The sequence below is a fragment of the Heptranchias perlo genome, chromosome 31, assembly GCF_035084215.1.
Source record: "Heptranchias perlo isolate sHepPer1 chromosome 31, sHepPer1.hap1, whole genome shotgun sequence".
NCBI lineage: Eukaryota > Metazoa > Chordata > Chondrichthyes > Hexanchiformes > Hexanchidae > Heptranchias > Heptranchias perlo.
This window is the reverse complement of record NC_090355.1, coordinates 36,927,454-36,955,393: the sequence shown is the minus strand read 5'-3', so window position 1 is coordinate 36,955,393 and position 27,940 is coordinate 36,927,454. Positions and strand designations below refer to the sequence as shown.

General features: G+C 55.0%; 1 protein-coding gene across 2 annotated transcripts; it reads left to right on the top strand.

Annotated features, from left to right (window-relative positions):
- The first annotated feature begins 304 nt into the window (after window positions 1-304).
- On the top strand, window positions 305-27,940 carry LOC137300748 (dopamine beta-hydroxylase-like). Of its 2 annotated transcripts, XM_067970020.1 has the most exons (12): window positions 305-856; window positions 3,147-3,293; window positions 3,973-4,230; window positions 7,490-7,666; window positions 12,916-13,018; window positions 18,068-18,234; window positions 19,007-19,150; window positions 19,747-19,785; window positions 20,262-20,321; window positions 22,649-22,776; window positions 23,798-23,957; window positions 27,519-27,940. In XM_067970020.1, exons 1-12 carry the CDS (start codon window positions 527-529, stop codon window positions 27,654-27,656), a joined length of 1,851 nt encoding a protein of 616 aa, XP_067826121.1. In that variant the 5' UTR covers window positions 305-526; the 3' UTR covers window positions 27,657-27,940. The 2 variants fall into 2 exon arrangements, with proteins under 2 accessions (XP_067826121.1, XP_067826122.1); XM_067970021.1 differs by lacking the exon at window positions 3,973-4,230 and having other exon boundaries at window positions 309-856.

Below are 27,940 nucleotides of genomic sequence, written 5' to 3'. Positions count from 1 at the left end.
GGGAGGGGAGGGGGAGAATAAAGAGCAGGAGGGGAGGGGAGGATGAGGAGTCGAAGGGGAGGGGAGGGAGAGGGGGAGGAGTCGAAGGGGAGGGGAGGGGGAGGATGAGGAGCGGGAGGGGAGGGGGAGAATAAAGAGCAGGAGGGGAGGGGAGGATGAGGAGTCGAAGGGGAGGGGAGGGAGAGGGGGAGGAGTCGAAGGGGAGGGGAGGGAGAATCTTATCCTGGAATCCTTTCACTAATGTTAATGTAGGAGTGACTGGAGCAGAAGATTAACCAGATGGGACTCTGAACGTGATTTGCTGATTTTTAATCCAATAAATAAAAAGGGAGATCGGATAAAATAGCTAAAGGTCAGCACGTCTCTTTCAGTTTATTGCCGATGTTCTGGTCTAATCGGATTAGTTGTGGGTGAAGTGAGTTTGCCCGGGGCTGACCTGTAATTCGATCAGAATCCTGGTCCATGATGACCATTCTCCTTAAAGCGAGCAGCAACTTTATCTCCGGCTTCATTCAGGGTCACGACCATGAGTGATTCTCAGTGCTGGCAGAGCCTACGACTCCGGGAGATTATCTCCATCTACCTGACCACATTGCTGGTCATCCTGGGCATCCTCGTGATATCGTTCAAACCCATCACCCCCAGGGAAACTCCATTTCCGTACCGGGTACCCCTGGATCCCCAGGGAGTGGCAGAGCTGGCCTGGAACGTCAGCTACTCCCAGCAAGCCGTGTACTTCCGACTTTTGATCAGACAGTTGAAGTTTGGAATGCTGTTTGGGATGTCGGACCGAGGAGACATTAGGAATGCTGACCTGGCCATTCTGTGGAGTGACGGCCGGAACTCTTACTTTGGGGTAAGTCAGGGATAAACTGTTTGACACCAACAATTCAGAGCCAGTTGCAGTCACTTTCCTAAAGCAACACGAAGCTGCTGCTGCAAGAGATTCTGTGGGCCGTGTCCCGATAAACTGTAACAGGACAGAGGGTTCACAATTAGACTTAGTGTCACCGGTTACAAACACTGTACACAAACACTGTACACAAACACTGTACACAATCACTGTACACACTACATACACACACTGTACACAAACACTGTACACAAACACTGTACACACTACATACACACACTGTACACAAACACTGTACACACTACATACACACACTGTACACACTACATACACACACTGTACACAAACACTGTATACACACACTATACACAAACACTGTACACACTACATACACACACTGTACACAAACACTGTATGCACACTGCACACACAAGCACTGCACACATACGCACTGTACACACACGCACTGTACACACACTACACACACATGTACTGCACACACATACTGTACACAAGCACATTACACGCACTGCACACAAACACTAAACGCGCACTGCACACACTCGCACTACACACACACACTGCACACACACACACTACATACATGCACTACACGCGCACTATACACATGCACTACAAACATACGCACTGTACGCACACGCACACTGTACATACATGCACTACACACACACTGCACACACCATCAGCACCCACACACACACTACACACACACACTGTACAGTCACAGGCTCTGCACACACACATACACGCACTGTATACAGACGCACTGTGCACACGTGCACTGCACACATATGATGGGGTAGGTGAGGGCGTTAGCGGGTGTGTGTGAGGGTGTGTGAGGGTGTTTGCGTGTGTGCGAGGGTGTGTGAGAGTGTTTGCGTGTGTGTGAGGGTGTGTGAGAGTGTTTGCGTGTGTGCGAGGGTGTGTGAGAGTGTTTGCGTGTGTGCGAGGGTGTGTGAGAGTGTTTGCGTGTGTGCGAGGGTGTGTGAGAGTGTTTGCGTGTGTGCGAGGGTGTGTGAGAGTGTTTGCGTGTGTGCGAGGGTGTGTGAGGGTGTTTGCGTGTGTGCGAGGGTGTGTGAGAGTGTTTGCGTGTGTGTGAGGGTGTGTGAGGGTGTTTGCGTGTGTGCGAGGGTGTGTGAGAGTGTTTGCGTGTGTGCGAGGGTGTGTGAGAGTGTTTGCGAGTGTGCGAGGGTGTGTGAGAGTGTTTGCGTGTGTGCGAGGGTGTGTGAGAGTGTTTGCGTGTGTGCGAGGGTGTGTGAGGGTGTTTGCGTGTGTGCGAGGGTGTGTGAGAGTGTTTGCGTGTGTGCGAGGGTGTGCGAGGGTGTGTGAGGGTGTTTGCGTGTGTGCGAGGGTGTGTGATGGTGTGTGAGGGTGTTTGCGTGTGTGCGAGGGTGTGTGAGAGTGTTTGCGTGTGTGCGAGGGTGTGTGAGGGTGTGAGAGAGTGTTTGCGTGTGTGCGAGGGTGTGTGATGGTGTGTGAGGGTGTTTGCGTGTGTGCGAGGGTGTGTGAGGGTGTTTGCGTGTGTGCGAGGGTGTGTGAGAGTGTTTGCGTGTGTGCGAGGGTGTGTGAGGGTGTTTGCGTGTGTGCGAGGGTGTGTGATGGTGTGTGAGGGTGTTTGCGTGTGTGCGAGGGTGTGTGAGAGTGTTTGCGTGTGTGCGAGGGTGTGTGAGGGTGTTTGCGTGTGTGCGAGGGTGTGTGATGGTGTGTGAGGGTGTTTGCGTGTGTGCGAGGGTGTGTGAGAGTGTTTGCGTGTGTGCGAGGGTGTGTGAGAGTGTTTGCGTGTGTGCGAGGGTGTGCGAGGGTGTGTGAGGGTGTTTGCGTGTGTGCGAGGGTGTGTGATGGTGTGTGAGGGTGTTTGCGTGTGTGCGAGGGTGTGTGAGGGTGTTTGCGTGTGTGCGAGGGTGTGTGAGGGTGTGGTTTCTGAGTCAGAAGAGGAGGAGGAAAGAGGGAAACAAACTGTCCCAAGAAACAAACGAGACCTTGAATCTGCAGAGCCCTCGGCCCATGGGCAGTATATTGGATGATGTGACAGCAGCTTGTTACTGGTTTGGGACAAGAATTGGATGAATGTTGAATCCTATGGGATACTCGGGGAGTCTGGTGCAGGAACAATCCAATAGTGGGAGAGGGTGAGGGACGGTCTTAACAGAGATCAGTTACAGTTCAGCAACAACCAGATTCCAAAAGTTTAAGTGGGAATAAAAGCAAAGCAGCTGATGATATTTCTCTCCCGTGTCTTAATTTGATGATAATTCTCTCCCTGCCCTGTTAGGATGCGTGGACTGATCAACAGGCTCACGTCCACCTGGACACACAGCAGGATTACCAGCTAATCGAAGCCCACCAGGTTCAGCAGGGCCTTTATCTCACCTTTAAGAGACACTTTGACACTTGTGACAAAAGTGACTACGTTATCGAGGTGTGTGAGATCTTCGACCCCTACTTAGGTCGCTACTGTCACCTGGGTCGGGGGGAGGGGTGGGGGGAGGCTATAATTGGCCTCAGTACCCTCGGATTAGGGAGGGGGATCGGGCTAGTGATCTGTCCAGAAACTCCTGCTGGAACGAGCAGGTGAGTGGATGTCAGGTGAACTCAGGATTGGCCTTAATGTTGGGGGGAGGGGAGGAGAGAGGGGAGGAGGGAAGGGGAGAGGAGGGGAGGGGAGTGGAGAGGAAAGGAGGGGAGGGGAGAGGAGGGGAGGGGAGAGGAGAGGAAAGGAGGGGAGGGGAGGGGAGAGGAGAGGAGGGGAGAGGAGGGGAGGGGAGAGGAGGGGAGAGGAGAGGAGGGGAGGGGAGAGGAGGGGAGGGGAGCGGAGGGGAGAGGAGGGGAGAGGAGGGGAGGGGAGAGGAGAGGAGAGGAGGGGAGAGGAGAGGAGGGGAGAGGAGGGGAGAGGAGAGGAGGGGAGGGGAGAGGAGGGGAGAGGAGGGGAGGGGAGAGGAGAGGAGGGGAGGGGAGAGGAGAGGAGGGGAGGGGAGAGGAGAGGAGGTGCGACATCCTCTAGTTGAATATTGCTGATTGGGAAGTGGGCCCTTTAATTCTGTATGTACACCCGATTGGCTGAGAATGTTGGTTGTATCTGATTGTCCTCTTCTTCCCAGGGTGGGACGGTCCATCTTCTGTACGGGTTCCTTGAGCGACCAACAGCATCACTGGAATCGATAGACCTTAGGTCAATGCCAGGGGGCACTCAACGTGTACAGCTCCTGAAGCCCAACACCCGCACGCCCACACTGCCCGCGGATGTTAAGGTGCTGGAGGTCCTGGCCCCCAACGTGACAATCCCTGACCAGGAGACCACCTACTGGTGTTACATCAGCCCTCTGCCCAGTAACCTCCCCACGCAACACATTGTCATGGCAAGTACAGTGTGATTGGTGGATGGGGCAGGGGATTGGTGGATGGGGGAGGGGATTGGTGGATGGGGCAGGGGATTGGTGGAAGGGGGAGGGGATTGGTGGAAGGGGGAGGGGATTGGTGGAAGGGGGAGGGGATTGGTGGATGGGGCAGGGGATTGGTGGATGGGGCAGGGGATTGGTGGAAGGGGGAGGGGATTGGTGGAAGGGGGAGGGGATTGGTGGAGGGGGACAGGGGATTGGTGGAGGGGGGCAGGGGATTGGTGGATGGGGGAGGGGATTGGTGGATGGGCTGGGGATTGGTGGATGGGGAGGGGATTGGTGGAGGGGGAGGGGATTGGTGGATGGGGCAGGGGATTGGTGGAGCGGGGAGGGGATTGGTGGATGGGGCAGGGGATTGGTGGATGGGGCAGGGGATTGGTGGATGGGGGAGGGGATTGGTGGATGGGGGAGGGGATTGGTGGATGGGGGAGGGGATTGGTGGATGGGGCAGGGGATTGGTGGATGGGGGAGGGGATTGGTGGAGGGGGAGGGGATTGGTGGATGGGGCAGGGGATTGGTGGAGCGGGGAGGGGATTGGTGGATGGGGCAGGGGATTGGTGGATGGGGCAGGGGATTGGTGGATGGGGGAGGGGATTGGTGGATGGGGGAGGGGATTGGTGGATGGGGGAGGGGATTGGTGGATGGGGGAGGGGATTGGTGGATGGGGGAGGGCGGAGCTGTAGAAACTTCAGCCAGACAAGTGTTTTAAAAACTATTTTCATTCCGGGGATGTGGGCGTTGGCGAGGCCGACATTTATTGCTCGTCCTCAGTTGCTGGGACACTTCAGAGGGCAGTTAAGAGTTAATTGCGTTGGTGTGGGGACTGGAGTCACCTATAGGCCCAGACCGGGTCAGGACGGCAGGTTTCCTTCCCTAAAGGACATCAGTGAACCAGTTGGGTTTTTATGACGATCCGACAGTTTCACAGTCACTTTTACTGAGACCAGATTTTTATTTCCAGATTATTTTTTGAACTGAATTCAAATTTTCAAACTGCCCAGGGTGGGGTCTGAACTCATGTCTCGGGATTATTAATCCAGTGACGGAACCTCGAACTCCCGCTCCCCGTTTATACTCAATGCCTCACAGGCTCAGGGTCACTGTTGGTGACTTTTGCCCGTTGGGGAAATTTGAGTAGATTCAGTGTAAGAACAGCAGGAGAGGAATGGACGACACATTAAGGGTCCATCACTAATGTTACCAACTGTGACCAATCCCCCGCGACCGATCCCCCGACCGATCCCCCTCGACCAATCCCCCTCGACCAATCCCCCTCGACCAATCCCCCTCGACCAATCCCCCTCGACCAATCCCCCTCGACCAATCCCTTGCGACCAATCCCCCTCGACCAATCCCCCGCGACCAATCCCCCTCGACCAATCCCCCCCCGACCAATCCCCCTCGACCAATCCCCCTCGACCAATCCCCCGCGACCAACCCCCTCGACCAATCCCCCTCGACCAATCCCCTGCGACCGATCCCCCCGCGACCAATCCCCCTCGACCAATCCCCCTCGACCAATCCCCCCTCGACCAATCCCCCTCGACCAATCCCCCTGCGACCAATCCCCCTCGACCAATCCCCCTCGACCAATCCCCCTCGACCAATCCCCCTCGACCAATCCCCCTCGACCAATCCCCCCTCGACCAATCCCCCTCGACCAATCCCCCTCGACCAATCCCCCTCGACCAATCCCCCTCGACCAATCCCCCTCGACCAATCCCCCCTCGACCAATCCCCCTCGACCAATCCCCCCGCGAGCGATCCCCCCGCGAGCGATCCCCCTGCGACCAATCCCCCTCGACCAATCCCCCTCGACCAATCCCCCTCGACCAAGCCCCCTCGACCAATCCCCCTCGACCAATCCCCCGCGTCCGATCCCCCCCCGACCAATCCCCCTCGACCAATCCCCCGCGTCCGATCCCCCCCCGACCAATCCCCCCTGACCAATCCCCCTCGACCAATCCCCCTCGACCAATCCCCCTCGACCAATCCCCCTCGACCAATCCCCCTGCGACCAATCCCCCTCGACCAATCCCCCTCGACCAATCCCCCTCGACCAATCCCCCTCGACCAATCCCCCCGCGAGCGATCCCCCTGCGACCAATCCCCCTCGACCAATCCCCCTCGACCAATCCCCCTCGACCAATCCCCCTCGACCAATCCCCCTCGACCAATCCCCCGCGTCCAATCCCCCCCCGACCAATCCCCCTCGACCAATCCCCCGCGTCCGATCCCCCCCCGACCAATCCCCCCTGACCAATCCCCCTCGACCAATCCCCCTCGACCAATCCCCCTCGACCAATCCCCCGCGACCAATCCCCCTCGACCAATCCCCCTCGACCAATCCCCCCTCGACCAATCCCCCCGCGAGCGATCCCCCTGCGACCAATCCCCCTCGACCAATCCCCTGCGACCGATCCCCCCGCGACCAATCCCCCTCGACCGATCCCCCCGCGACCAATCCCCCTCGACCAATCCCCTGCGACCAATCCCCCTCGACCAATCCCCCTCGACCAATCCCCCTCGACCAATCCCCCTCGACCAATCCCCCTCGACCAATCCCCCCGCGAGCGATCCCCCTGCGACCAATCCCCTGCGACTGATCCCCCCGCGAGCGATCCCCTGTGACCGCTCCCCCCGACCAATCCCCCCGACCGATCCCCCTTGACCGATCCCCACGACCGCTCCCCCTGACCGATCCCCACGACCGCTCCCCCTGACCGATCCCCACGACCGCTCCCCCTGACCGATCCCCACGACTGATCCCCCTCGACCGATCCCCTGCGACCGATCCCCCTCGACCGCTCCCCCTGACCGATCCCCACGACCGCTCCCCCTGACCGATCCCCACGACTGATCCCCCTCGACCGATCCCCTGCGACCGATCCCCCTCGACCGCTCCCCCTGACCGATCCCCACGACCGCTCCCCCTGACCGATCCCCACGACCGATCCCCCGCGACCGATCCCCCTCGACCGATCCCCCTCGACCGATCCCCCTTGACCGATCCCCCCGACTGATCCCCCCGCGAGCGATGGTAATGGGACTTGGGCTGGAAGAGAGTGCAGCCTTTGGGCTGATGTGAAGACCTGAACTCACATCGACTGTACCTGAGAGCCTCTAATGACCCAGCGAGAGATGAGCTGCTACCACAGGCCCGGTAATGAAGTGTTCTCAGCACCTCTGTGACCATCACTGTCTCTTCTCTCCTGTCCAGTATGAGCCTGTCATTGTGACAGGCAATGAAGCTCTCATTCATCACATGGAGGTATTCCAGTGCTCACCGCAATTCGACCGGATCCCACCGTATAACGGACCGTGTGATTCCAAGATGAAACCTGAGCGGCTGAATTACTGCAGACACGTGCTGGCGGCGTGGGCAATGGGTGCCCAGGTAAGAGGGGGGTCTCGCAGGATGTGGGCAATGGGTGCCCAGGTAAGAGGGGGGTCTCGCAGGGTGTGGGCAATGGGTGCTCAGGTAAGAGGGGGGTCTCGCAGGGTGTGGGCAATGGGTGCCCAGGTAAGAGGGGGGGTCTCGCAGGGTGTGGGCAATGGGTGCCCAGGTAAGAGGGGGGTCTCGCAGGATGTGGGCAATGGGTGCCCAGGTAAGCGGGGTGTCTCGCAGGGTGTGGGCAATGGGTGCCCAGGTAAGGGGGAGGTCTCGCAGGGTGTGGGCAATGGGTGCCCAGGTAAGAGGGGGGTCTCGCAGGGTGTGGGCAATGGGTGCCCAGGCAAGGGGGGTCTCGCAGGGTGTGGGCGAGAGAGGCCCTGGTAAGGGGGGGGGGCCTTGCAGGGTGTGGGCGATGGGTACCCAGGTAAGGGGGGGTTCTCGAAGGGTGTGGGCAATGGGTGCCCAGGTAATGGGGGGGTCTCGCAGGGTGTGGGCAATGGATGCCCAGGTAAGGGGGGGTCTCAAGGGTGCAAGCGATGGGGGCCCAGGAAAGAGGGGCTCGCTCATGGGATGTAGGCGTCGCTGGCGAGGCTGGCATTTATTGCCCATCCCTAATTGCCCTTGAGAAGGTGGTGGTGAGCCGCCTTCTTGAACCGCTGCAGTCCGTGTGGTGAAGGTTCTCCCACAGTGCTGTTAGGAAGGGAGTTCCAGGATTTTGACCCAGTGACGATGAAGGAACGGCGATATATTTCCAAGTCGGGATGGTGTGTGACTTGGAGGGGAACGTGCAGGTGGTGTTGTTCCCATGCGCCTGCTGCTCTTGTCCTTCTAGGTGGTAGAGGTCGCGGGTTTGGGAGGTGCTGTCGAAGAAGCCTTGGCGAGTTGCTGCAGTGCATCCTGTGGATGGTGCACACTGCAGCCACAGTGCGCCGGTGGTGAAGGGAGTGAATGTTTAGGGTGGTGGATGGGGTGCCAATCAAGTGGGCTGCTTTGTCTTGGATGGTGTCGAGCTTCTTGAGTGTTGTTGGAGCTGCACTCATCCAGGCAAGTGGAGAGTATTCCATCACACTCCTGACTTGTGCCTTGTAGATGGTGGAAAGGCTTTGGGGAGTCAGGAGGTGAGTCACTCGCCGCAGAATACCCAGCCTCTGACCTGCTCTTGCAGCCACAGTATTTATATGGCTGGTCCAGTTAAGTTTCTGGTCAATGGTGACCCCCAGGATGTTGATGGTGGGGGATTCGGTGATGGTAATGCCGTTGAATGTCAAGGGGAGGTGGTTAGACTCTCCCTTGTTGGAGATGGTCATTTCCTGGCACTTGTCTGGTGCGAATGTTACTTGCCACTTATGAGCCCAAGCCTGGATATTGTCCAGGTCTTGCTGCATGCGGGCTCGGACTGCTTCATTATCTGAGGGGTTGCGAATGGAACTGAACACTGTGCAGTCATCAGCGAACATCCCCACTTCTGACCTTATGATGGAGGGAAGGTCATTGATGAAGCAGCTGAAGATTGTTGGGCCGAGGACACTGCCCTGAGGAACTCCTGCAGCAATGTCCTGGGGCTGAGATGATTGGCCTCCAACAACCACTACCATCTTCCTTTGTGCTAGGTATGACTCCAGCCACTGGAGAGTTTTCCCCCTGATTCCCATTTACTTCAATTTTACTAGGGCTCCTTGGTGCCACACTCAGTCAAATGCTGCCTTGATGTCAAGGGCAGTCACTCTCACCTCACCTCTGGAATTCAGCTCTTTTGTCCATGTTTGGACCAAGGCTGTAATGAGGTCTGGAGCCGAGTGGTCCTGGCGGAACCCAAACTGAGCATCGGTGAGCAGGTTATTGGTGAGTAAGTGCCGCTTGATAGCACTGTCGACGACACCTTCCATCACTTTGCTGATGATTGAGAGTAGACTGATGGGGCAGTAATTGGCCGGATTGGATTTGTCCTGATTTTGTGGACAGGACATACCTGGACAATTTTCCACATTGTCGGGTGGATGCCAGTGTTGTAGCTGTACTGGAACAGCTTGGCTAGAGGCGCAGCTAGTTCTGGAGCACAAGTCTTCAGCATTACAGCCGGGATGTTGTCGGGGCCCATAGCCTTTGCTGTATCCAGTGCACTCAGCCATTTCTTGATATCACGTGGAGTGAATCGAATTGGCTGAAGACTGGCTTCTGTGATGGTGGGGATATCGGGAGGAGGCTGAGATGGATCATCCACTTGGACTTCTGGCTGAAGATGGTTGCAAACGCTTCAGCCTTGTCTTTTGCACTCACGTGCTGGACTCCGCCATCATTGAGAATGGGGATGTTTGCAGAGCCTCCTCCTCCCGTTAGTTGTTTAATTGTCCACCACCATTCACCTCTCGGACTCTCCTGCCTCACCTGTGACGTCGCACAGTAATTTCCCGTTTGATCCCATCCCCTACATTACCACTACTGTTTGGAGGCCTATAGACAACTCCCACCAGTGTTTTCTGTCCCTTGGTGCTTCTTAACTCCACCCAGACTGATTCTACATCTTGATTTTCTGAGCCAATATCCTCTCTCACTATTGCTCTGATTTCCTCCTTTACTAACAACACCACCCCACCTCCTTTTCCTTTTTGCCTGTCCTTCCTAAATATCGAATACCCTTGGATATTCAGCTCCCAGCCTTGGTCACCCTGCAGCCATGTCTCTGTAATCGCAATTATATGATATCCGTTTACATCTATTTGCGCTGTTAATTCCTCTCCCTTATTACGAATGCTTCGTGCATTCAGATACAGTGCCTTTAGATTTGTCTTTTTAACATTTTTAGACATCTTAACATTTTTTTGTACTATGGCCCTATTTGTCTAATTACCATTTTTTCTTACCCGGACCCTATTTGTTGTCTTTTGTTTGTACGCTCTGTCCCTTCCTGACCCAATCTGATTATCCTTACCCCAATCACTTTCCTGCACTGCTTCTTTGTCTTTTCTCTTTCGCATTCTAGATTTCTCTCCACCGGGACCCTCCCCCCCCTTATTTAGTTTAAAGCCCTATCGACCTCCCCAGTTATTCGTTTCGCTAGAACTCTGGTCCCAGCATGGTTCAGGTGAAGCCCGTCCCAGCGGAACAGCTCTCTCTTTCCCCAGTACTGGGGCCAGTGCCCCACGAATCGAAACCCCCTTCTCCCACACCGATCTTTGAGCCACACATTCATCTCCCTGATCCTATGGACTCGATGCCGATTTGCTCATGGCTCAGATAACAATCCAGAGATTATTACCTTTTGTGGTTCTGCTTTTTAATTTAGTCCCGAGCTGCTCAAACTCTCTCAGCAGAACCTTTTTCTTACTCCTACCTATATCGTTGGTACTAACATGGACCAGGACAACTGGATCCTCCCCTGTCGCGTTCGGGGCACCTGTTCCCATGGTGTTCGGGGCTCCTGTACACATAATGTTCGGGGCCCCTGTACACGCAGTGTTCGGGGCTCCTGTACACATAATGTTCGGGGCCCCTGTACACGCAGTGTTCGGGGCTCCTGTACACATAATGTTCGGGGCTCCTGTACATGCAGTGTTCGGGCCACCTGTACACATAATGTTCGGGGCTCCTGTACACACAGTGTTCGGGGCTCCTGTACACACAGTGTTCGGGGCTCCCGTACACGCAGTGTTCGGGGCTCCTGTACACATAATGTTCGGGGCTCCTGTACACGCAGTGTTCGGGGCTCCTGTACACATAATGTTCGGGGCTCCTGTACATGCAGTGTTCGGGCCACCTGTACACATAATGTTCGGGGCTCCTGTACACATAATGTTCGGGGCTCCTGTACACGCAGTGTTCGGGGCCCCTGTACACGCAGTGTTCGGGGCCCCTGTACACGCAGTGTTCGGGGCTCCTGTACACATAATGTTCGGGGCCCCTGTACACGCAGTGTTCGGGGCTCCTGTACACATAATGTTCGGGGCCCCTGTACACATAATGTTCGGGGCTCCTGTACACATAATGTTCGGGGCTCCTGTACACACAGTGTTCGGGGCTCCTGTACACACAGTGTTCGGGGCTCCCGTACACGCAGTGTTCGGGGCTCCTGTACACATAATGTTCGGGGCTCCTGTACACGCAGTGTTCGGGGCTCCTGTACACATAATGTTCGGGGCTCCTGTACATGCAGTGTTCGGGCCACCTGTACACATAATGTTCGGGGCTCCTGTACACATAATGTTCGGGGCTCCTGTACACGCAGTGTTCGGGGCCCCTGTACACGCAGTGTTCGGGGCCCCTGTACACGCAGTGTTCGGGGCTCCTGTACACGCAGTGTTCGGGGCTCCTGTACACATAATGTTCGGGGCTCCTGTACATGCAGTGTTCGGGCCACCTGTACACATAATGTTCGGGGCTCCTGTACACATAATGTTCGGGGCTCCTGTACAACAGTGTTCAGGGCTCCTGTACACACAGTGTTCGGGGCTCCTGTACACGCAGTGTTCGGGGCTCCTGTACACATAATGTTCGGGACTCCTGTACACGCAGTGTTCGGGGCTCCTGTACACATAATGTTCGGGGCTCCTGTACATGCAGTGTTCGGGCCACCTGTACACATAATGTTCGGGGCTCCTGTACACATAATGTTCGGGGCTCCTGTACACATAATGTTCGGGGCTCCTGTACACATAATGTTCGGGGCTCCTGTACACGCAGTGTTCGGGGCTCCCGTACACGCAGTGTTCGGGGCTCCCGTACACGCAGTGTTCGGGGCTCCCGTACACGCAGTGTTCGGGGCTCCCGTACACGCAGTGTTCGGGGCTCCTGAACACGCAGTGTTCGGGGCTCCTGTACACATAATGTTCGGGGCTCCTGTACACGCAGTGTTCGGGGCTCCTGTACACGCAGTGTTCGGGGCTCCTGTACACGCAGTGTTCGGGGCTCCTGTACACGCAGTGTTCGGGGCTCCTGTACACGCAGTGTTCGGGGCTCCTGTACACGCAGTGTTCGGGGCTCCTGTACACGCAGTGTTCGGGGCTCCTGTACACATAATGTTCGGGGCTCCTGTACACGCAGTGTTCGGGGCTCCTGTACACATAATGTTCGGGGCTCCTGTACACACAGTGTTTGGGGCTCCTGTACCTGTAATGTTTGAGTTAGGGCTCAGAAGTATGTGTGACTGAGGCGGAGGTGATGTCTGTACGCTGGGTGTGTTTGGACGGGTTCTTGATGTGAATCGGAGGGTGAGTCATTTATTCAATCTGTTAAATTCATTTTTTCTGCCGTTGCAGGCGTTTTATTATCCAGAAGATGTCGGACTTGTCATTGGTGGAGCCAATTCCTCAAAGTATTTACGATTGGAAGTTCACTATCACAATCCACTGAGGGTGGAAGGTGAGTCTGTGAACAAGTAAAACACTCCACCCACCAACGGCAATGTGTGTAAGTGTGTGTGTATCCACGCACATGGTTGTGTAAGTGTATTTGTGTGTGCAAGTGTGCGTACATTTGTATGCACGAGTCTGTACATGTTTACATATGTCTGTGTGCCTGTACGTAACTGTGGGGAACGGCAGGGGTTTTTATGGGGTTTAACACCATTTAAAATGAATAAACACCTTCCTAAGATTGCAGATACGGATGTCGTACAGACATGTTAAAATGCTGTGCGATTTCACCCCGTTAAAGCAGAGAAACGTGAGATCCTGCTTCATCGAGCAGGCAACACACACGAGTGTCATTACTGACCTCTCACTGATCGTGTCCAGCCAGCATGAAGCTCGTCCTCGCCTGGTCAGTGACGGGCGGGTCAGTGAAGGACGGGTCAGTGAAGGACGGGTCAGTGACGGACGGGTCAGTGACGGACGGGTCATTGAAGGGCGGGTCAGTGAAGGACGGGTCATTGAAGGACGGGTCAGTGAAGGGCGGGTCAGTGAAGGACGGGTCAGTGAAGGGCGGGTCAGTGAACGACGGGTCATTGAAGGACGGGTCAGTGAACGACGGGTCATTGAAGGGCGGGTCAGTGAAGGACGGGTCAGTGAAGGGCGGGTCAGTGAAGGACGGGTCATTGAAGGACGGGTCAGTGAACGGCGGGTCATTGAAGGGCGGGTCAGTGAAGGACGGGTCAGTGAACGACGGGTCAGTGAAGGACGGGTCATTGAAGGACGGGTCAGTGAAGGACGGGTCAGTGACGGGCGGGTCAGTGAAGGACGGGTCAGTGAAGGGCGGGTCAGTGAAGGACGGGTCAGTGAAGGGCGGGTCAGTGAAGGACGGTTCAGTGAAGGGCGGGTCAGTGAAGGGCGGGTCAGTGAAGGACGGTTCAGTGAAGGACGGGTCAGTGACGGGCGGGTCAGTGAAGGACGGGTCAGTGAAGGGCGGGTCAGTGAAGGACGGGTCAGTGAACGACGGGTCAGTGAAGGGCGGGTCAGTGAAGGACGGGTCAGTGACGGGCGGGTCAGTGAAGGACGGGTCATTGAAGGACGGGTCAGTGAAGGGCGGGTCAGTGAAGGACGGGTCAGTGAAGGACGGGTCAGTGAAGGACGGGTCAGTGACGGGCGGGTCAGTGAACGACGGGTCAGTGACGGGCGGGTCAGTGAAGGACGGGTCAGTGAAGGACGGGTCAGTGAAGGACGGGTCAGTGAAGGACGGGTCAGTGACGGGCGGGTCAGTGAACGACGGGTCAGTGACGGGCGGGTCAGTGAAGGACGGGTCAGTGAAGGACGGGTCAGTGAAGGGCGGGTCAGTGAAGGACGGGTCAGTGAAGGACGGGTCAGTGACGGGCGGGTCAGTGAAGGACGGGTCAGTGAAGGACGGGTCAGTGAAGGACGGGTCAGTGAAGGACGGGTCAGTGACGGGCGGGTCAGTGAACGACGGGTCAGTGACGGGCGGGTCAGTGAAGGACGGGTCAGTGAAGGACGGGTCAGTGAAGGGCGGGTCAGTGAAGGACGGGTCAGTGAAGGACGGGTCAGTGACGGGCGGGTCAGTGAAGGACGGGTCAGTGAAGGACGGGTCAGTGACGGGCGGGTCAGTGAACGACGGGTCAGTGAAGGACGGGTCAGTGAAGGGCGGGTCAGTGACGGGCGGGTCAGTGAAGGACGGGTCAGTGAAGGACGGGTCAGTGACGGGCGGGTCAGTGAAGGACGGGTCAGTGAAGGGCGGGTCAGTGACGGGCGGGTCAGTGACGGGCGGGTCAGTGAAGGGCGGGTCAGTGAAGGACGGGTCAGTGACGGGCGGGTCAGTGACGGACGGGTCACTGAAGGGCGGGTCAGTGAAGGACGGTTCAGTGACGGGCGGGTCAGTGACGGGCGGGTCAGTGACGGGCGGGTCAGTGACGGGCGGGTCAGTGAAGGACGGGTCAGTGACGGGCGGGTCAGTGAAGGACGGGTCAGTGAAGGGCGGGTCAGTGACGGACAGGTCAGTGAAGGGCGGGTCAGTGACGGGCGGGTCAGTGACGGGCGGGTCAGTGAAGGACGGGTCAGTGAAGGACGGGTCAGTGAAGGACGGGTCAGTGAAGGACGGGTCAGTGCACATTCCGGACATTGTGGCCAGGTTTGGCCAGCATATCCTGAAAACGGGATTGATGTCTTAAATGGGTTCAGAGAAGGGCAACAGCAACAACCTCCTGCATTTGTATAGCGCCTTTAACGTAGTAAAACGTCCCGAGGTGCTTCACAGGAGCGTAAATCAGACAAAATTTGACACCGAGCCACATAAGGAGATATTAGGACAGGTGACCAAAAGCTTGGTCAAAGAGGTGGGTTTTAAGGAGCGTCTTAAAGGAGGAGAGAGAGGCGGAGAGGTTTAGGGAGGGAATTCCAGAGCTTAGGGCCGAGGCAGCTGAAGGCACGGCCGCCAATGGTGGAGCGATTAAAATCGGGGATGGGCAAGAGGCCAGAATTGGAGGAGCGCAGAGATCTCGGAGGGTTGTAGGGCTGGAGGAGATTACAGAGATGGGAAGGGGAGGGGTGAGGCCATGGAGGGATTTGAACGCAAGGATGAGAATTTTAAAATCGAGGCGTTCCCGGACCGGGAGCCAATGTAGGTCAGCGAGCACAGGGGGGTGATGGGTGAACGGGACTCGGTGTGAGTTAGGATACAGGGGGCAGAGTTTTGGATGAGATGAAGTTTAGAGAGGGTGGAAGGTGAGAGACCGGTCAGGAGAGCATTGGAATAGTTGAGTGCAGAGGTAACAAAGACACAGATAAAGGTTTCAGCAGCAGATGGGCTGAGGCGGGGATGAATCTGGGACTTCGAACTGAATTATGAGGAGAGACTCAGATTGATCTCATTTTCCACAGAGAAACAAAGATTGATCACGTCTGTAACATCGAGTCTACAGCAAAGAAACAGGCCATTCGGCCCAACTGGTCTATCCCGGTATTTATGCTCCACACGAGCCTCCTCCCTCCCTACTTCATCTCACCCTGTCAGCGTATCATGCAGGGGTGTTCTAGTTAACGGGGTATCTGCCCTGGATGATAAGCATTGAACGAGGTCACAGCTCCAACATTAACAAGCACCGAATCAGACAAGAGATTCGAAAGATTTCCCCATTCTCCACAGAAAACAAAAGACAAGCTGCTACTCAGTCTGTTCACATAGACACCTGGTTGGGTTAGGGTTTGGAGATTATTGGGATAGGGACAGGCTGGGATAATGCAATGGGGCACGGGGCAGGAGGGCACTGGTGTGGATGGAGGGTAGGGGAGGGAGGGAGAGGAGGAGAAGGAGGGGGAGGGGAGTGGACAGAGGGGGAGGGGGAGGGGGAGGGGAGCGGAGGAAGGTGGATGGGAAGGGAGGGAGGGGTAGGGGAGTGAAGGGAGGGGGAAGGGAGTGGAGGGAGGGGGAGGGGGTAGGGGAGTGGAGGGAGGGGTAGGGGAGTGAAGGGAGGGGGAGGGGAGTGGAGGGAGGGGGAGGGGTAGGGGAAGGGAGGGGGAGGGGTAGGGGAAGGGAGGGAGGGGGATGTAAGCAGCAGAGGAGGGTTGAGTAAGGGAGCTGCAGGGATGGATGAATATTCTGGAGTTTTGCAAAATGATCTTTGTGGATCAGGGAGTGTTAATAGAACTTTCCCACAGTCGATTCAATGGGTGGGTAGAGTCCAGGATAAGGTCAAGTGTACAGGGGCTGTGGAACGCCAGGGTAACCCTGTATAGCCCAGTTCAGCCCCAGGGTAACCCTGTATAGCCCAGTTCAGCCCCAGGGTAACCCTGTATAGCCCAGTTCAGCCCCAGGGTAACCCTGTATAGCCCAGTTCAGCCCCAGGGTAACCCTGTATAGCCCAGTTCAGCCCCAGGGTAACCCTGTATAGCCCAGTTCAGCCCCAGGGTAACCCTGTATAGCCCAGTTCAGCCCCAGGGTAACCCTGTATAGCCCAGTTCAGCCCCAGGGTAACCCTGTATAGCCCAGTTCAGCCCCAGGGTAACCCTGTATAGCCCAGTTCAGCCCCAGGGTAACCCTGTATAGCCCAGTTCAGCCCCAGGGTAACCCTGTATAGCCCAGTTCAGCCCCAGGGTAACCCTGTATAGCCCAGTTCAGCCCCAGGGTAACCCTGTATAGCCCAGTTCAGCCCCAGGGTAACCCTGTATAGCCCAGTTCAGCCCCAGGGTAACCCTGTATAGCCCAGTTCAGCCCCAGGGTAACCCTGTATAGCCCAGTTCAGCCCCAGGGTAACCCTGTATAGCCCAGTTTAATCCTGGCATAGCCTGGTTTAGCCCCTGTGTAACCCCAGTATAACCCTGTAGAGCCCAGTATAACTCTGTATAAATGTAAACAATCTTACAACACCAGGTTATAGTTCAACAATTTTATTTGAAAATCACAAGCTTGTGATTTTTAAATAAAATTGTTGGTCTATAACCTGGTGTTGTAAGATTGTTTACATTTGTCCACCCCAGTCCATCACCGGCATCTCCACATCATAACTCTGTATACACCAGTTTAGCCCAGTGTAACCTGTATGTTCCGGTTTAGCCCCAGGATAGCCCGGTTTAGCCCGGTTTAGCCCCAGTATAGCCCGGTTTAGCCCCAGTATAGCCCGGTTTAGTCCCAGTATAGCCCAGTTTAGTCCGGTTTAACCCCAGTATAGCCCGGTTTAGTCCGGTTTAGCCCCAGTATAGCTCGGTTTAGCCCCAGTATAGCCCGGTTTAGCCCCAGTATAGACTGGTTTAGTCCGGTTTAGCCCCAGTATAGCCCGGTTTAGCCCCAGTATAGCCTGGTTTAGTCCGGTTTAGCCCCAGTATAGCCCAGTTTAGTCCGGTTTAGCCCCAGTATAGCCCGGTTTAGTCCCAGTATAGCCAGGTTTAGTCCGGTTTAGCCCCAGTATAGCCCAGTTTAGCCCCAGTAGAGCCCGGTTTAGCTCAGCACAAGTATATGTTTTATAAACCAATAAGGTTTCAGGTAAATGTAATTCCGTCAGTAATGTTCATCAACATTTCCCATCTGTAGGTCGATTGGATCAATCAGGGATTCGTCTGTTCCACACTCCCACTTTACGGAAGTTCAACGCTGGGATTATGGAGCTGGGCCTGGTGTACACGCCGGTCATGGCTATTCCACCACGAGAGGCCAGCTTTGTACTCACCGGTTATTGTACCTCGGACTGCACAGAGCGGGTGAACTGGTCAACCCAATAAATACAGCAGGGCCGGGGGCAGAGGGCCGGGGGCAGAGGGCGAGGGCGAGGGCCGGGGGCAGAGAGCAAGTGTCGGGGGCAGAGGGCGAGGGCCGGGGGCAGAGGGCGAGGGCCGGGGGCAGAGAGCAAAGGCCGGGGGCAGAGGGCGAGGGCCGAGAAGGCGAGGGCCGGGGGAGAGGGCGAGGGCCGGGGGAGAGGGCGAGGGCCGGGGGCAGAGGGCGAGGGCCGGGGGCAGAGAGCAAAAGCCGGGGGCAGAGGGCGAGGGGCAGAGGGCGAGGGCAGCGGGCGAGGACCGGGGGCAGCGGGCGAGGGCCGGGTCAGAGAGCAAGGGCCGAGGGCCGGGGGCAGAGGGCGAGGCCCGGGGGCAGAGGGCGAGGGCCGGGGGAGAGGGCGAAGGACGGGGGCAGAGGGCGAGGGCAGCGGGCGAGGACCAGGTCAGAGAGCGAGGGCCGGGGGCCGAGGGCGAGGGCCGGGGACAGAGGGCGAGGGGCAGAGGGCGAGGGCAGCGGGCGAGGACCGGGGGCAGAGGGCGAGGGCCGGGGGAGAGGGTGAAGGACGGGGGCCGAGGGCGAGGGCCGGGGGCCGAGGGCGAGGGCCGGGGACAGAGGGCGAGGGCCGGGGGTCGAGGGCGAGGGCCGGGGGCAGAGCCAGGCAGTGAGAACCACAGATACATCGGGCCTTATCCTGTCACTGTTACTATTCCCGTAGTTTAGGGTCAGTGCTGATGTTTCTTTGTTTTTTTCCATTTCTAGACTCTGCCTCAGTCAGGGATTCAGATCTTTGCCTCTCAGCTTCACACTCACCTCGTTGGCACTAAGGTGCAGACTGTGCTTGTTCGGGACGGGGTGGAAGTGGACATTGTTAATGCCGATCGACATTACAGCACCCACTTCCAGGTATCACTCGTCTGTTGGTCATTCCTTTTGTTTAGGGACTGAGCCCCAATGGGAGTCGGAGCTCTAGAACCTCGCGAGATCCGTACTAGAACACTCCTCCATGAGAACGTCCTCCCCCACACTCCCTCTCTCTCCCCCCACTCCCTCACACTCCCTCCCCTTCCCCCACTCCCTCACTCCCCCACACTCCCTCCCCTTCCCCCACTCCCTCCCCTTCCCCCACTCCCTCCCCTTCCCCCACTCCCTCACTCCCCCACACTCCCTCCCCTTCCCCCACTCCCTCCCCTTCCCCCTCTCCCTCCCTCCCCCCCACTCACTCCCTCCCTCCATCGATAGCTGACTCATGCTGAACTGAATGGCGGTGAACCTTCGTGACCCGTTTGACCCCAAGTTGAGCAACAAACCTGAAACTTTGAGAGTTTCCTCCATTAATCTATCGACCGAGGCCGGGGATAGTTTCATATTAACAGCAGAGTAAATCCTGTCCCTCGGAATTTAGTCCAGTCGGTTTTGAAGCTTTTTATGGAATGTTGTTGATTACACAAATAGAACAAAGATCGAGTTGCTTTTTAATAAATGGACTTTGGTCTTTTTAGGAGATCCGTATGTTACAGAAAGAGATCACAGTGCTGCCGGTGAGTGTCTCATCGCCTGCCTGGGTCACACAAACAAACACCCGCCTCGTGCTTTACACAAACACCCGCCTCGTGCTTTACACAAACACCCGCCTCGTGCTTTACACAAACACCCGCCTCGTGCTTTACACAAACACCCGCCTCGTGCTTTACACACCCGCCTCGTGCTTTACACAAACACCCGCCTCGTGCTTTACACAAACACCCGCCTCGTGCTTTACACAAACACCCGCCTCGTGCTTTACACACCCGCCTCGTGCTTTACACACCCGCCTCGTGCTTTACACACCCGCCTCGTGCTTTACACACCCGCCTCGTGCTTTACACAAACACCCGCCTCGTGCTTTACACACCCGCCTCGTGCTTTACACAAACACCCGCCTCGTGCTTTACACACCCGCCTCGTGCTTTACACAAACACCCTGATTTTGTAATGTGTTTATAACCTGGGCTTAGTCATGTGATCTTGTCTACAGGGCGATGTTCTGATAACTTCCTGTACTTACAACACTGAGGAGCGAAGTCATGTGACGGTGGTGAGTGTGTAATTCACACCGCAGGAAGTGAGCCACCTCATCGAACTGATGTCACTCACCCTCGGTGCCTCTCACACGTTGCATTTAATGTTTCAAAATAGGCCAGAGAGGGGGCAGGGGAGATTCACCAGAATGGTCCCAGGGATGAGGGACTTCAGTTATGTGGAGAGACTGGAGAAGCTGGGATTGGTCTCCTTAGAGCAGAGAAGGTTAAGGGGAGATTTAATAGAGGTGTTCAAAATCATGAGGGGTTTTGATAGAGTAAATAAGGAGAAACTGGGGAAAGAGTGGGGGAGTGGGACTGATTGGACAGTTCCTTCAAAGAGCTGCCACAGGCATGATGGCCGAATGGCCTCCTCCATGATGCTATGAAAACCAAACTATCCACGCCACAGATTTATTAACTCAGAGTAACTCCCTCCCACTGGTGTCATCAATCAGTTTGGTGACTGGAGCTGCACTCAGTGCTCAGGCCAAGTCAGAGAGAGAGACAGACACAGTCAGAGAGTGAGTGAGAGAGAGGGAGGGAGGGCGGGGGAGAGAGAGAGAGAGGGAGGGGGAGAGAGGGAGGGAGGGGGAGAGAGGGAGGGAGGGGGAGAGAGACAGACATACAGTCAGAGAGTGAGTGAGAGAGAGAGAGGGAGGGCGGGGGAGAGAGAGAGAGAGGGAGGGGGAGAGAGGGGGAGAGAGAGGGAGGGGGAGAGAGGGAGGGAGGGAGGGAGGGAGGGGGAGAGAGGGAGGGAGGGTGGGGGAGAGTGGGAGGGAGGGAGGGGGAGAGAGGGAGGGGGAGAGAGAGAGGGAGGGAGGGAGGGGGAGAGAGACAGACATACAGTCAGAGAGTGAGTGAGAGGGAGGGAGAGAGAGAGACAGACACACATACAGTCAAAGAGTGAGTGAGAGAGAGAGGGAGGGAGGGGGAGAGAGGGAGGGAGGGAGGGGGAGAGAGGGTGGGAGGGAGGGAGGGAGAGAGAGGGAGGGAGGGAGGGGGAGAGACGGAGGGAGGGAGGGGGAGAGAGGGAGGGAGGGAGGGAGGGAGGGGGAGAGAGGGAGGGAGGGGGAGAGAGACAGACACAGTCAGAGAGTGAGTGAGAGAGAGAGAGAGGGAGGGAGGGGGAGAGAGAGAGACACAGTCAGAGAGTGAGTGAGAGGGAGGGGAGGGAGGGAGGGAGGGGGAGAGAGGGAGGGGGAGAGAGGGAGGGAGGGGGAGAGAGACAGACACAGTCAGAGAGTGAGTGAGAGAGAGAGAGGGAGGGAGGGGGAGAGAGGGAGGGAGGGAGGGGGAGAGAGGGAGGGAGGGGGAGAGAGACAGACACAGTCAGAGAGTGAGTGAGAGAGAGAGAGGGAGGGAGGGGGAGGGAGGGAGGGAGGGGGAGAGAGGGAGAGAGACAGACACAGTCAGAGAGTGAGTGAGAGGGAGGGAGGGGGAGAGAGAGAGACACACACACATACAGTCAGAGAGTGAGAGAGGGAGGCAGGGAGGGGGAGAGAGGGAGGGAGGGAGGGGGAGAGAGAGACACACAGTCAGAGAGTGAGTGAGAGAGAGGGAGGGAGGGGGAGAGAGGGAGGGAGGGAGGGGGAGAGAGGGAGTGAGGGGGAGAGAGACAGACAGTCAGAGAGTGAGAGGGAGGGAGGGAGGGGGAGAGAGAGAGAGAGACAGTCAGATAGACAGACAGAAAGAGGGAGGCAGAGAGAGCAAAAGAGAGACAGACAGGCAGATAGAGACAGAGACAGAGCGTGACACACAGACAGACAGACAGAGAGAGACAGTGAGAGAGATGGATAGATTTTTGGTCTCTAGGGGAATCGAGGGATATGGGGATCGGGCGGGAAAGTTGAGTTGAGGTCAAAGATCAGCCATGATCTTATTGAATGGCGGAGCAGGCTCGAGGGGCCGAATGGCCTACTCCTGCTCCTATTTCTTATGTTCTTATGTTAGAGTGAGACAGAGAGAGTGAGAGGCAGAGACACTGACAGAGTATGGGCCTTCATTGTTGCTGGATCTGCTGTAGCTCTGCCATGGTCTCCTCCCTGGCATTGCGGGGTGGGGGAGGCCCTGTATGAATAACAAACCCTGACCAGGAAAATGGGGTTGTGGTGGTGTCGGAGAGGAGGTTAGAGGTCACCTCCTTTTGGACCCCAACATTCTCCAGACTGGGTCATGGCAACAGAGACAGTCACAAAGCAGAATCCAGAGTTGCTGTTAAAGGAAACTGGAGAAATATTTGAACAGGTTGTGTGGTTTGGGAGTGAGTGGAGAGTCAGCACAGGTGCAATGGACCAAGGGGCTACGGGAACTCTGTGATTATAATCAGATTCTCTCTGTTTAGGGGGGATTTGGAATCAATGAAGAAATGTGTGTGAACTACGTGCACTATTACCCCCAGACACAACTGGAGTTGTGCAAGAGTGCTGTGGATCTGAGTTACCTGCAGAAATATTTCACCTTTATGAACAGGTACAACAACAACTTGCATTTATATAGCGCCTTGAACAGAGTCATTTCTAAAATTCATTCTGGGGATGTGGGCATCGCTGGCGAGGCCGGCATTTATTGCCCATCCCTAATTGCCCTTGAGAAGGTGGTGGTGAGCCGCCTTCTTGAACCGCTGCAGTCCGTGTGGTGACGGTTCTCCCACAGTGCTGTCAGGAAGGGAGTTCCAGGATTTTGACCAGCGACGATGAAGGAACGGCGATATATTTCCAAGTCGGGATGGTGTGTGACTTGGAGGGGGACGTGCAGGTGGTGTTGTTCCCATGTGCCTGCTGCCCTTGTCCTTCTAGGTGGTAGAGGTCGTGGGTTTGGGAGGTGCTGTCGAAGAAGCCTTGGCGAGTTGCTGCAGTGCATCCTGTGGATGGTACACACTGCAGCCACAGTGCGCCGGTGGTGAAGGGAGTGAATGTTTAGGGTGGTGGATGGGGTGCCAATCAAGCGGGCTGCTTTCTCCTGGATGATGTCGAGCTTCTTGAGTGTTGGAGCTGCACTCATCCAGGCAAGTGGAGAGTATTCCATCACACTCCTGACTTGTGCCTTGTCGATGGTGGAAAGGCTTTGGGGAGTCAGGAGGTGAGTCACTCGCCGCAGAATACCCAGCCTCTGACCTGCTCTAGTAGACATGGCATTTATGTGGCTGGTCCAGTTAAGTTTCTGGTCAATGGTGACCCCCAGGATGTTGATGGTGGGGGATTCGGCGATGGTAATGATATTGAATGTCAAGGGGAGATGGTCCTTGCTTCACCCCCTCCCTCTCAGAGCTTGTCCCAACCCCAGCCTTTTCGGTGTGATGCCACCTGCTGTTCACAGCATCTCATCCATCTTTGGTCTATGTGCTTTCTCCTGCCCATAGCCGCCCCATACACTCCCAGAATAGGAGCACGGTCCCAGGGGAGGGGCGCGTGGGGGTAGAGGGGCTTACCAGACGTGGGAATGGCAGGATGAACTGGTTAAGTCACTCAACTGTATTTGTCTGTCTTTAAAGGATTGATAATGACGGGACCTGCACCTGTCCACAGGTCTCAGTAACACAACAGTTCAACGCTGTGACCTGGAGCCCATTCAGTAGCCAAGTGCTGAGAGCCCTGTACAATTCCGCTCCAATCTCCGTGCATTGCAACAAGTCGACAGCTGTGCGATTCCCAGTGAGTACAGAGGCTGCTGTCGGCCTGCGCTCCGTTACGCTGTCGGCCTGCGCTCCGTTACGCTGTCGGCCTGCGCTCCGTTACGCTGTCGGCCTGCGCTCCGTTACGCTGTCGGCCTGCGCTCCGTTACCCTAGAATCATAGAAAGGTTACAGCACGGAAGGAGGTCATTCGGCCCATCGAGTCCGTGCCGGCTCTCTGCAAGATCAATCCAGCTAGTCCCACTCCCTCGCCCAATCCCTGTACCCTGCAAATTGTCTCCCTTCAAGTACTTATCCAGTTCTCTTTTGAAGGCCATGATTGAATCTGCCTCCACCACCCACTCGGGCAGTGCATTCCAGATCCTAACCACTCGCTGAGTGAAAAAGTTTTCCCTCATGTCACCTTTGGTTCTTTTGCCAATCACCTTAAATCTGTGTCCTCTGGTTCTTGACCCTTCCACCAATGGGAACAGTTTCTCTCTATCTACTCTGTCTAGACCCTTCATGATTTTGAACACCTCGATCAAATCTCCTCACAACCTTCTCTGCTCGAAGGAGAACAACCCCAGCTTCTCCAGTGTCTCCACGTAACTAAAGTCCCTCATCCCTGGAATCGTTCTCGTAAATTTCTTCTGCACCCTCTCTAAAGCCTTCACATCTTTCCTAAAGTGCGGTGCCCAGAACTGGACACAATACTCCAGTTGTGGCCGAACCAGTGTTTTATAAAGGTTCATCATGACTTCCATACTTTGTACTCTATGCCTCTATTTATAAAGCCCAGGATCCCGTATGCTTTTTTATCCGCTTTCTCAACCTGCCCTGCCACTTTCAAAGATTTGTGTACATACGCCCCCAGATCTCTCTGTTCCTGTACCCCTTTTAGAATTGTGCCCTTTAGTTTATATTGCGTCTCCTCGTTCTTCCTACCAAAATGTATCACTTTGTACTTTTCTGCATTAAATCTCAGCCTGACTATGTCCCCCTGAAGTCTATCACTATCCTCCTCGCTGAAATTGCACCCAAGTCCAAGTCATTAATATGTATCAAGAAAAGCAGTGGTCCCAGCACTGACCCCTGGGGAACACCACTGTACACCTCCCTCCAGTCCGAAAAACAACCGTTCACCACTACTCTCTGTTTCCTGCCCCTTAGTGAATTTTGTATCCATGCTGCCACTGCCCCTTTTATTCCATGAGCTTCAACTTTGATGATAAGCCTATTATGCGGCACTTTATCAAACGCCTTTTGAAAGTCCATATACACAACATCCACCGCATTGCCCTCATCTACCCTCTCTGTTACCTCATCAAAAAACTCAATCAAGTTAGTTAAACATGATTTGCCTTTAACAAATCCGTGCTGGCTTTCCCTAATCAATCCACACTTGTCCAAGTGACTGTTAATTCTGTCCCAGATTATTGTTTCTAAAAGTTTCCCCAATACTGAGGTTAAACTGACCGGCCTATAGTTACTGGGTTTATCCTTACACCCTTTTTTGAACAAGGATGTAACATTTGCAATTCTCCAGTCCTCTGGCACCATCCCCGAATCTACAGATGTTTGGAAGATTATGGCCAGTAACTCCACAATTTCCACCCTTACTTCCCTCAGCAACCTAGGATGTATCCCATCCGGACCGGGTGACTTATCTACTTTAAGTACAGCTAGCCTTTCAAGTACCTCTTCTTTATCAATTTTTAGCCCATCCAGTATCTCAACTATATCTTCCTTTACTGAGACTCTGGGGCATCTTCTTCCTTGGTAAAGACAGATGCAAAGTACTCATTTAGTACCTCGGCCATGCCCTCTGCCTCCATGAGTAGATCTCCTTTATGGCCCCTAATCAGTCCCACCCCTCCTCTTACTACCCATTTGCTGTTTACAGCCTGTAGAAGACTTTTGGATTCCCTTTTATGTTGGTCGCCAGTCTATTCTCATTCTCTCTCTTTGCCCCTCTTATTTCCTTTTTCACTTCTTCTCTCAACTTTCTATATTCTGCCTGGTTCTTACTTTTGTTATCAACCTGACATCTGTCATACGCCCCCTTTTATGCTTCATCTTACTCTCTATCTCTTTCATCATCCATGGAGCTCTGGCTTTAGTTGCCCTACCTTTCCCCCTTGTGGGAGTGTGCCTGGACTGTAACATAGAAAATAGGAGCAAGAGTAGGCCATTCGGCCCTTCTCCACCATTCAAAATGATCATGGCTGATCGTCTAACTCAGTACCCTGTTCCCGCTTTTTCCCCATTTCCCTTGATCCCTTTAGCATTAAGAAATATATCTATCTCCTTCTTGAATACATCTAATGACTTGGCCTCCACTGCCTTCTGTGGTAGAGAATTCCACAGGTTCACCACCCTCTGAGTGAAGAAATTTCTCCTCATCTCGGTTCTAAATGGCATACCCCGTATCCTGAGACTGTGACCCCTGGTTCTGGAATCCCCAGCCATCGGGAACATCCTCCCTACACCTAGTCTGTCTAGTCCTGTTAGAATTTTATATGTTTCGATGAGATCACCTCTCATTCTTCTCAACTCTAGTGAATATAGGCCTAGTCGATCCAATCTCTCCTCATACGTCAGTCCTGCCATCCCAGGAATCAGTCTGGTAAACCTTCGTTGCACTCTCTCCATGGCAAGGACATCCTTCCTCAGATAAGGAGACCAAAACTGCACACAATACTCCAGATGTGGTCTCACCAAGGCCCTGTAAAACTGCAGTAAGACATCCCTGCTCCTGTATTCAAATCCTCTTGTAATGAAGGCCAACATACCATTCGCCTTCCTAACTGCTTGCTGCACCTGAATGCTCGCTTTCAGCAACTGGTGTACAAGGACACCCAGGTCTCGTTGCACCTCCCCTTTTCCCAACCTATCACCATTCAGATAATAATCTGCCTTTCTGTTTTTACAACCAAAGTGGATAACCTCACATTTATCCACATTATACTGCATCTGCCATGTTCTTGCCCACTCACCCAACTTGTCCAAATCACATTGGAGCCTCTTTGCATCCTCCTCACAGCTCACATTCCACCCCAGCTTTGTGTCGTCTGCAAACTTGGAAATGTCACATTTAGTTCCCTCATCCAAATCATTGATATATATTGTGAATAGCTGGGGCCCAAGCACTGATCCCTGCGGTACCCCACTAGTCACTGCCTGCCACCCGGAAAAAGACCTGTTTATTCCTACTCTCTGTTTCCTGTCTGTCAACCAATTCTCAATCCATGCCAGTATATTCCCCCCAATCCCATGTGCTTTAATTTTGCACACTAACCTCTTGTGTGGGACTTTATCACCACTGTTCAATTACAGTTTTGCCTGCCAATCTTTGATTCCAATTTACCCTCCTTCAATTGAGTATTTTTACTTTAGAGTGGTCCGTGTCCTTCTCCATAGCTATTCTAAACCTTATGATACTATGATCGCTGCTCCCTAAATGCTCCCCCACTGACACTTGCTCCACTTGGCCCGCCTCATTCCCCAGAAGCCTGTAGGTCTGCACTCCCAGTGACACTGTACTGACAATTAGATTTATTTATATTGAAATCTTATCACAGACATTTTCTGTTGTTTAGGGTAATTGGGACAAACAATCTCTGCCACAAGTCACCACGGTCCTGCCGGAATCACCAGATCACTGCCGGCAATCGAGTTGCTCAGGGCCAGGAGAGCCAACACTTGTCGATTTCACCACCGGTGAACCAGGACAGTGAGGCTTGGCTCGGCTCGGGAGCAGGAGAGGGAGCGGGAGAGGGAGCGGGAGTGGCCATTTACTGGTTCGGTGTCACCGGATCCACCAGGAGCAGAATCGAGTTCACCGAGTGTCTGGGTCAGGGGTCACAAGCTGATATTTCTCTCCGATATCTCACCCCTGTGAGGGGCTTGATCGTTTGTAAATGTGTTCTCTGACCTGCTGTATGTTGCCCCTTGAATGGGACACATTATAATTTGCTTCCAATTAAATTGCAAACTCTTTCAGATAAGAATCTGTGAGTTT

What these genes read in the sequence shown, in the direction of transcription:
- LOC137300748 (XM_067970020.1), top strand. Translation starts at nt 527, where the DNA reads ATGAGTGATTCTCAGTGCTGGCAGAGCCTACGACTCCGGGAGATTATC. An exon ending in CCACGCAACACATTGTCATG is followed by an intron (nt 4,231 to 7,489) that starts GCAAGTACAGTG and finishes TCTCCTGTCCAG; the next exon opens with TATGAGCCTGTCATTGTGAC. An exon ending in CCTCGGACTGCACAGAGCGG is followed by an intron (nt 18,235 to 19,006) that starts GTGAACTGGTCA and finishes TTCCATTTCTAG; the next exon opens with ACTCTGCCTCAGTCAGGGAT.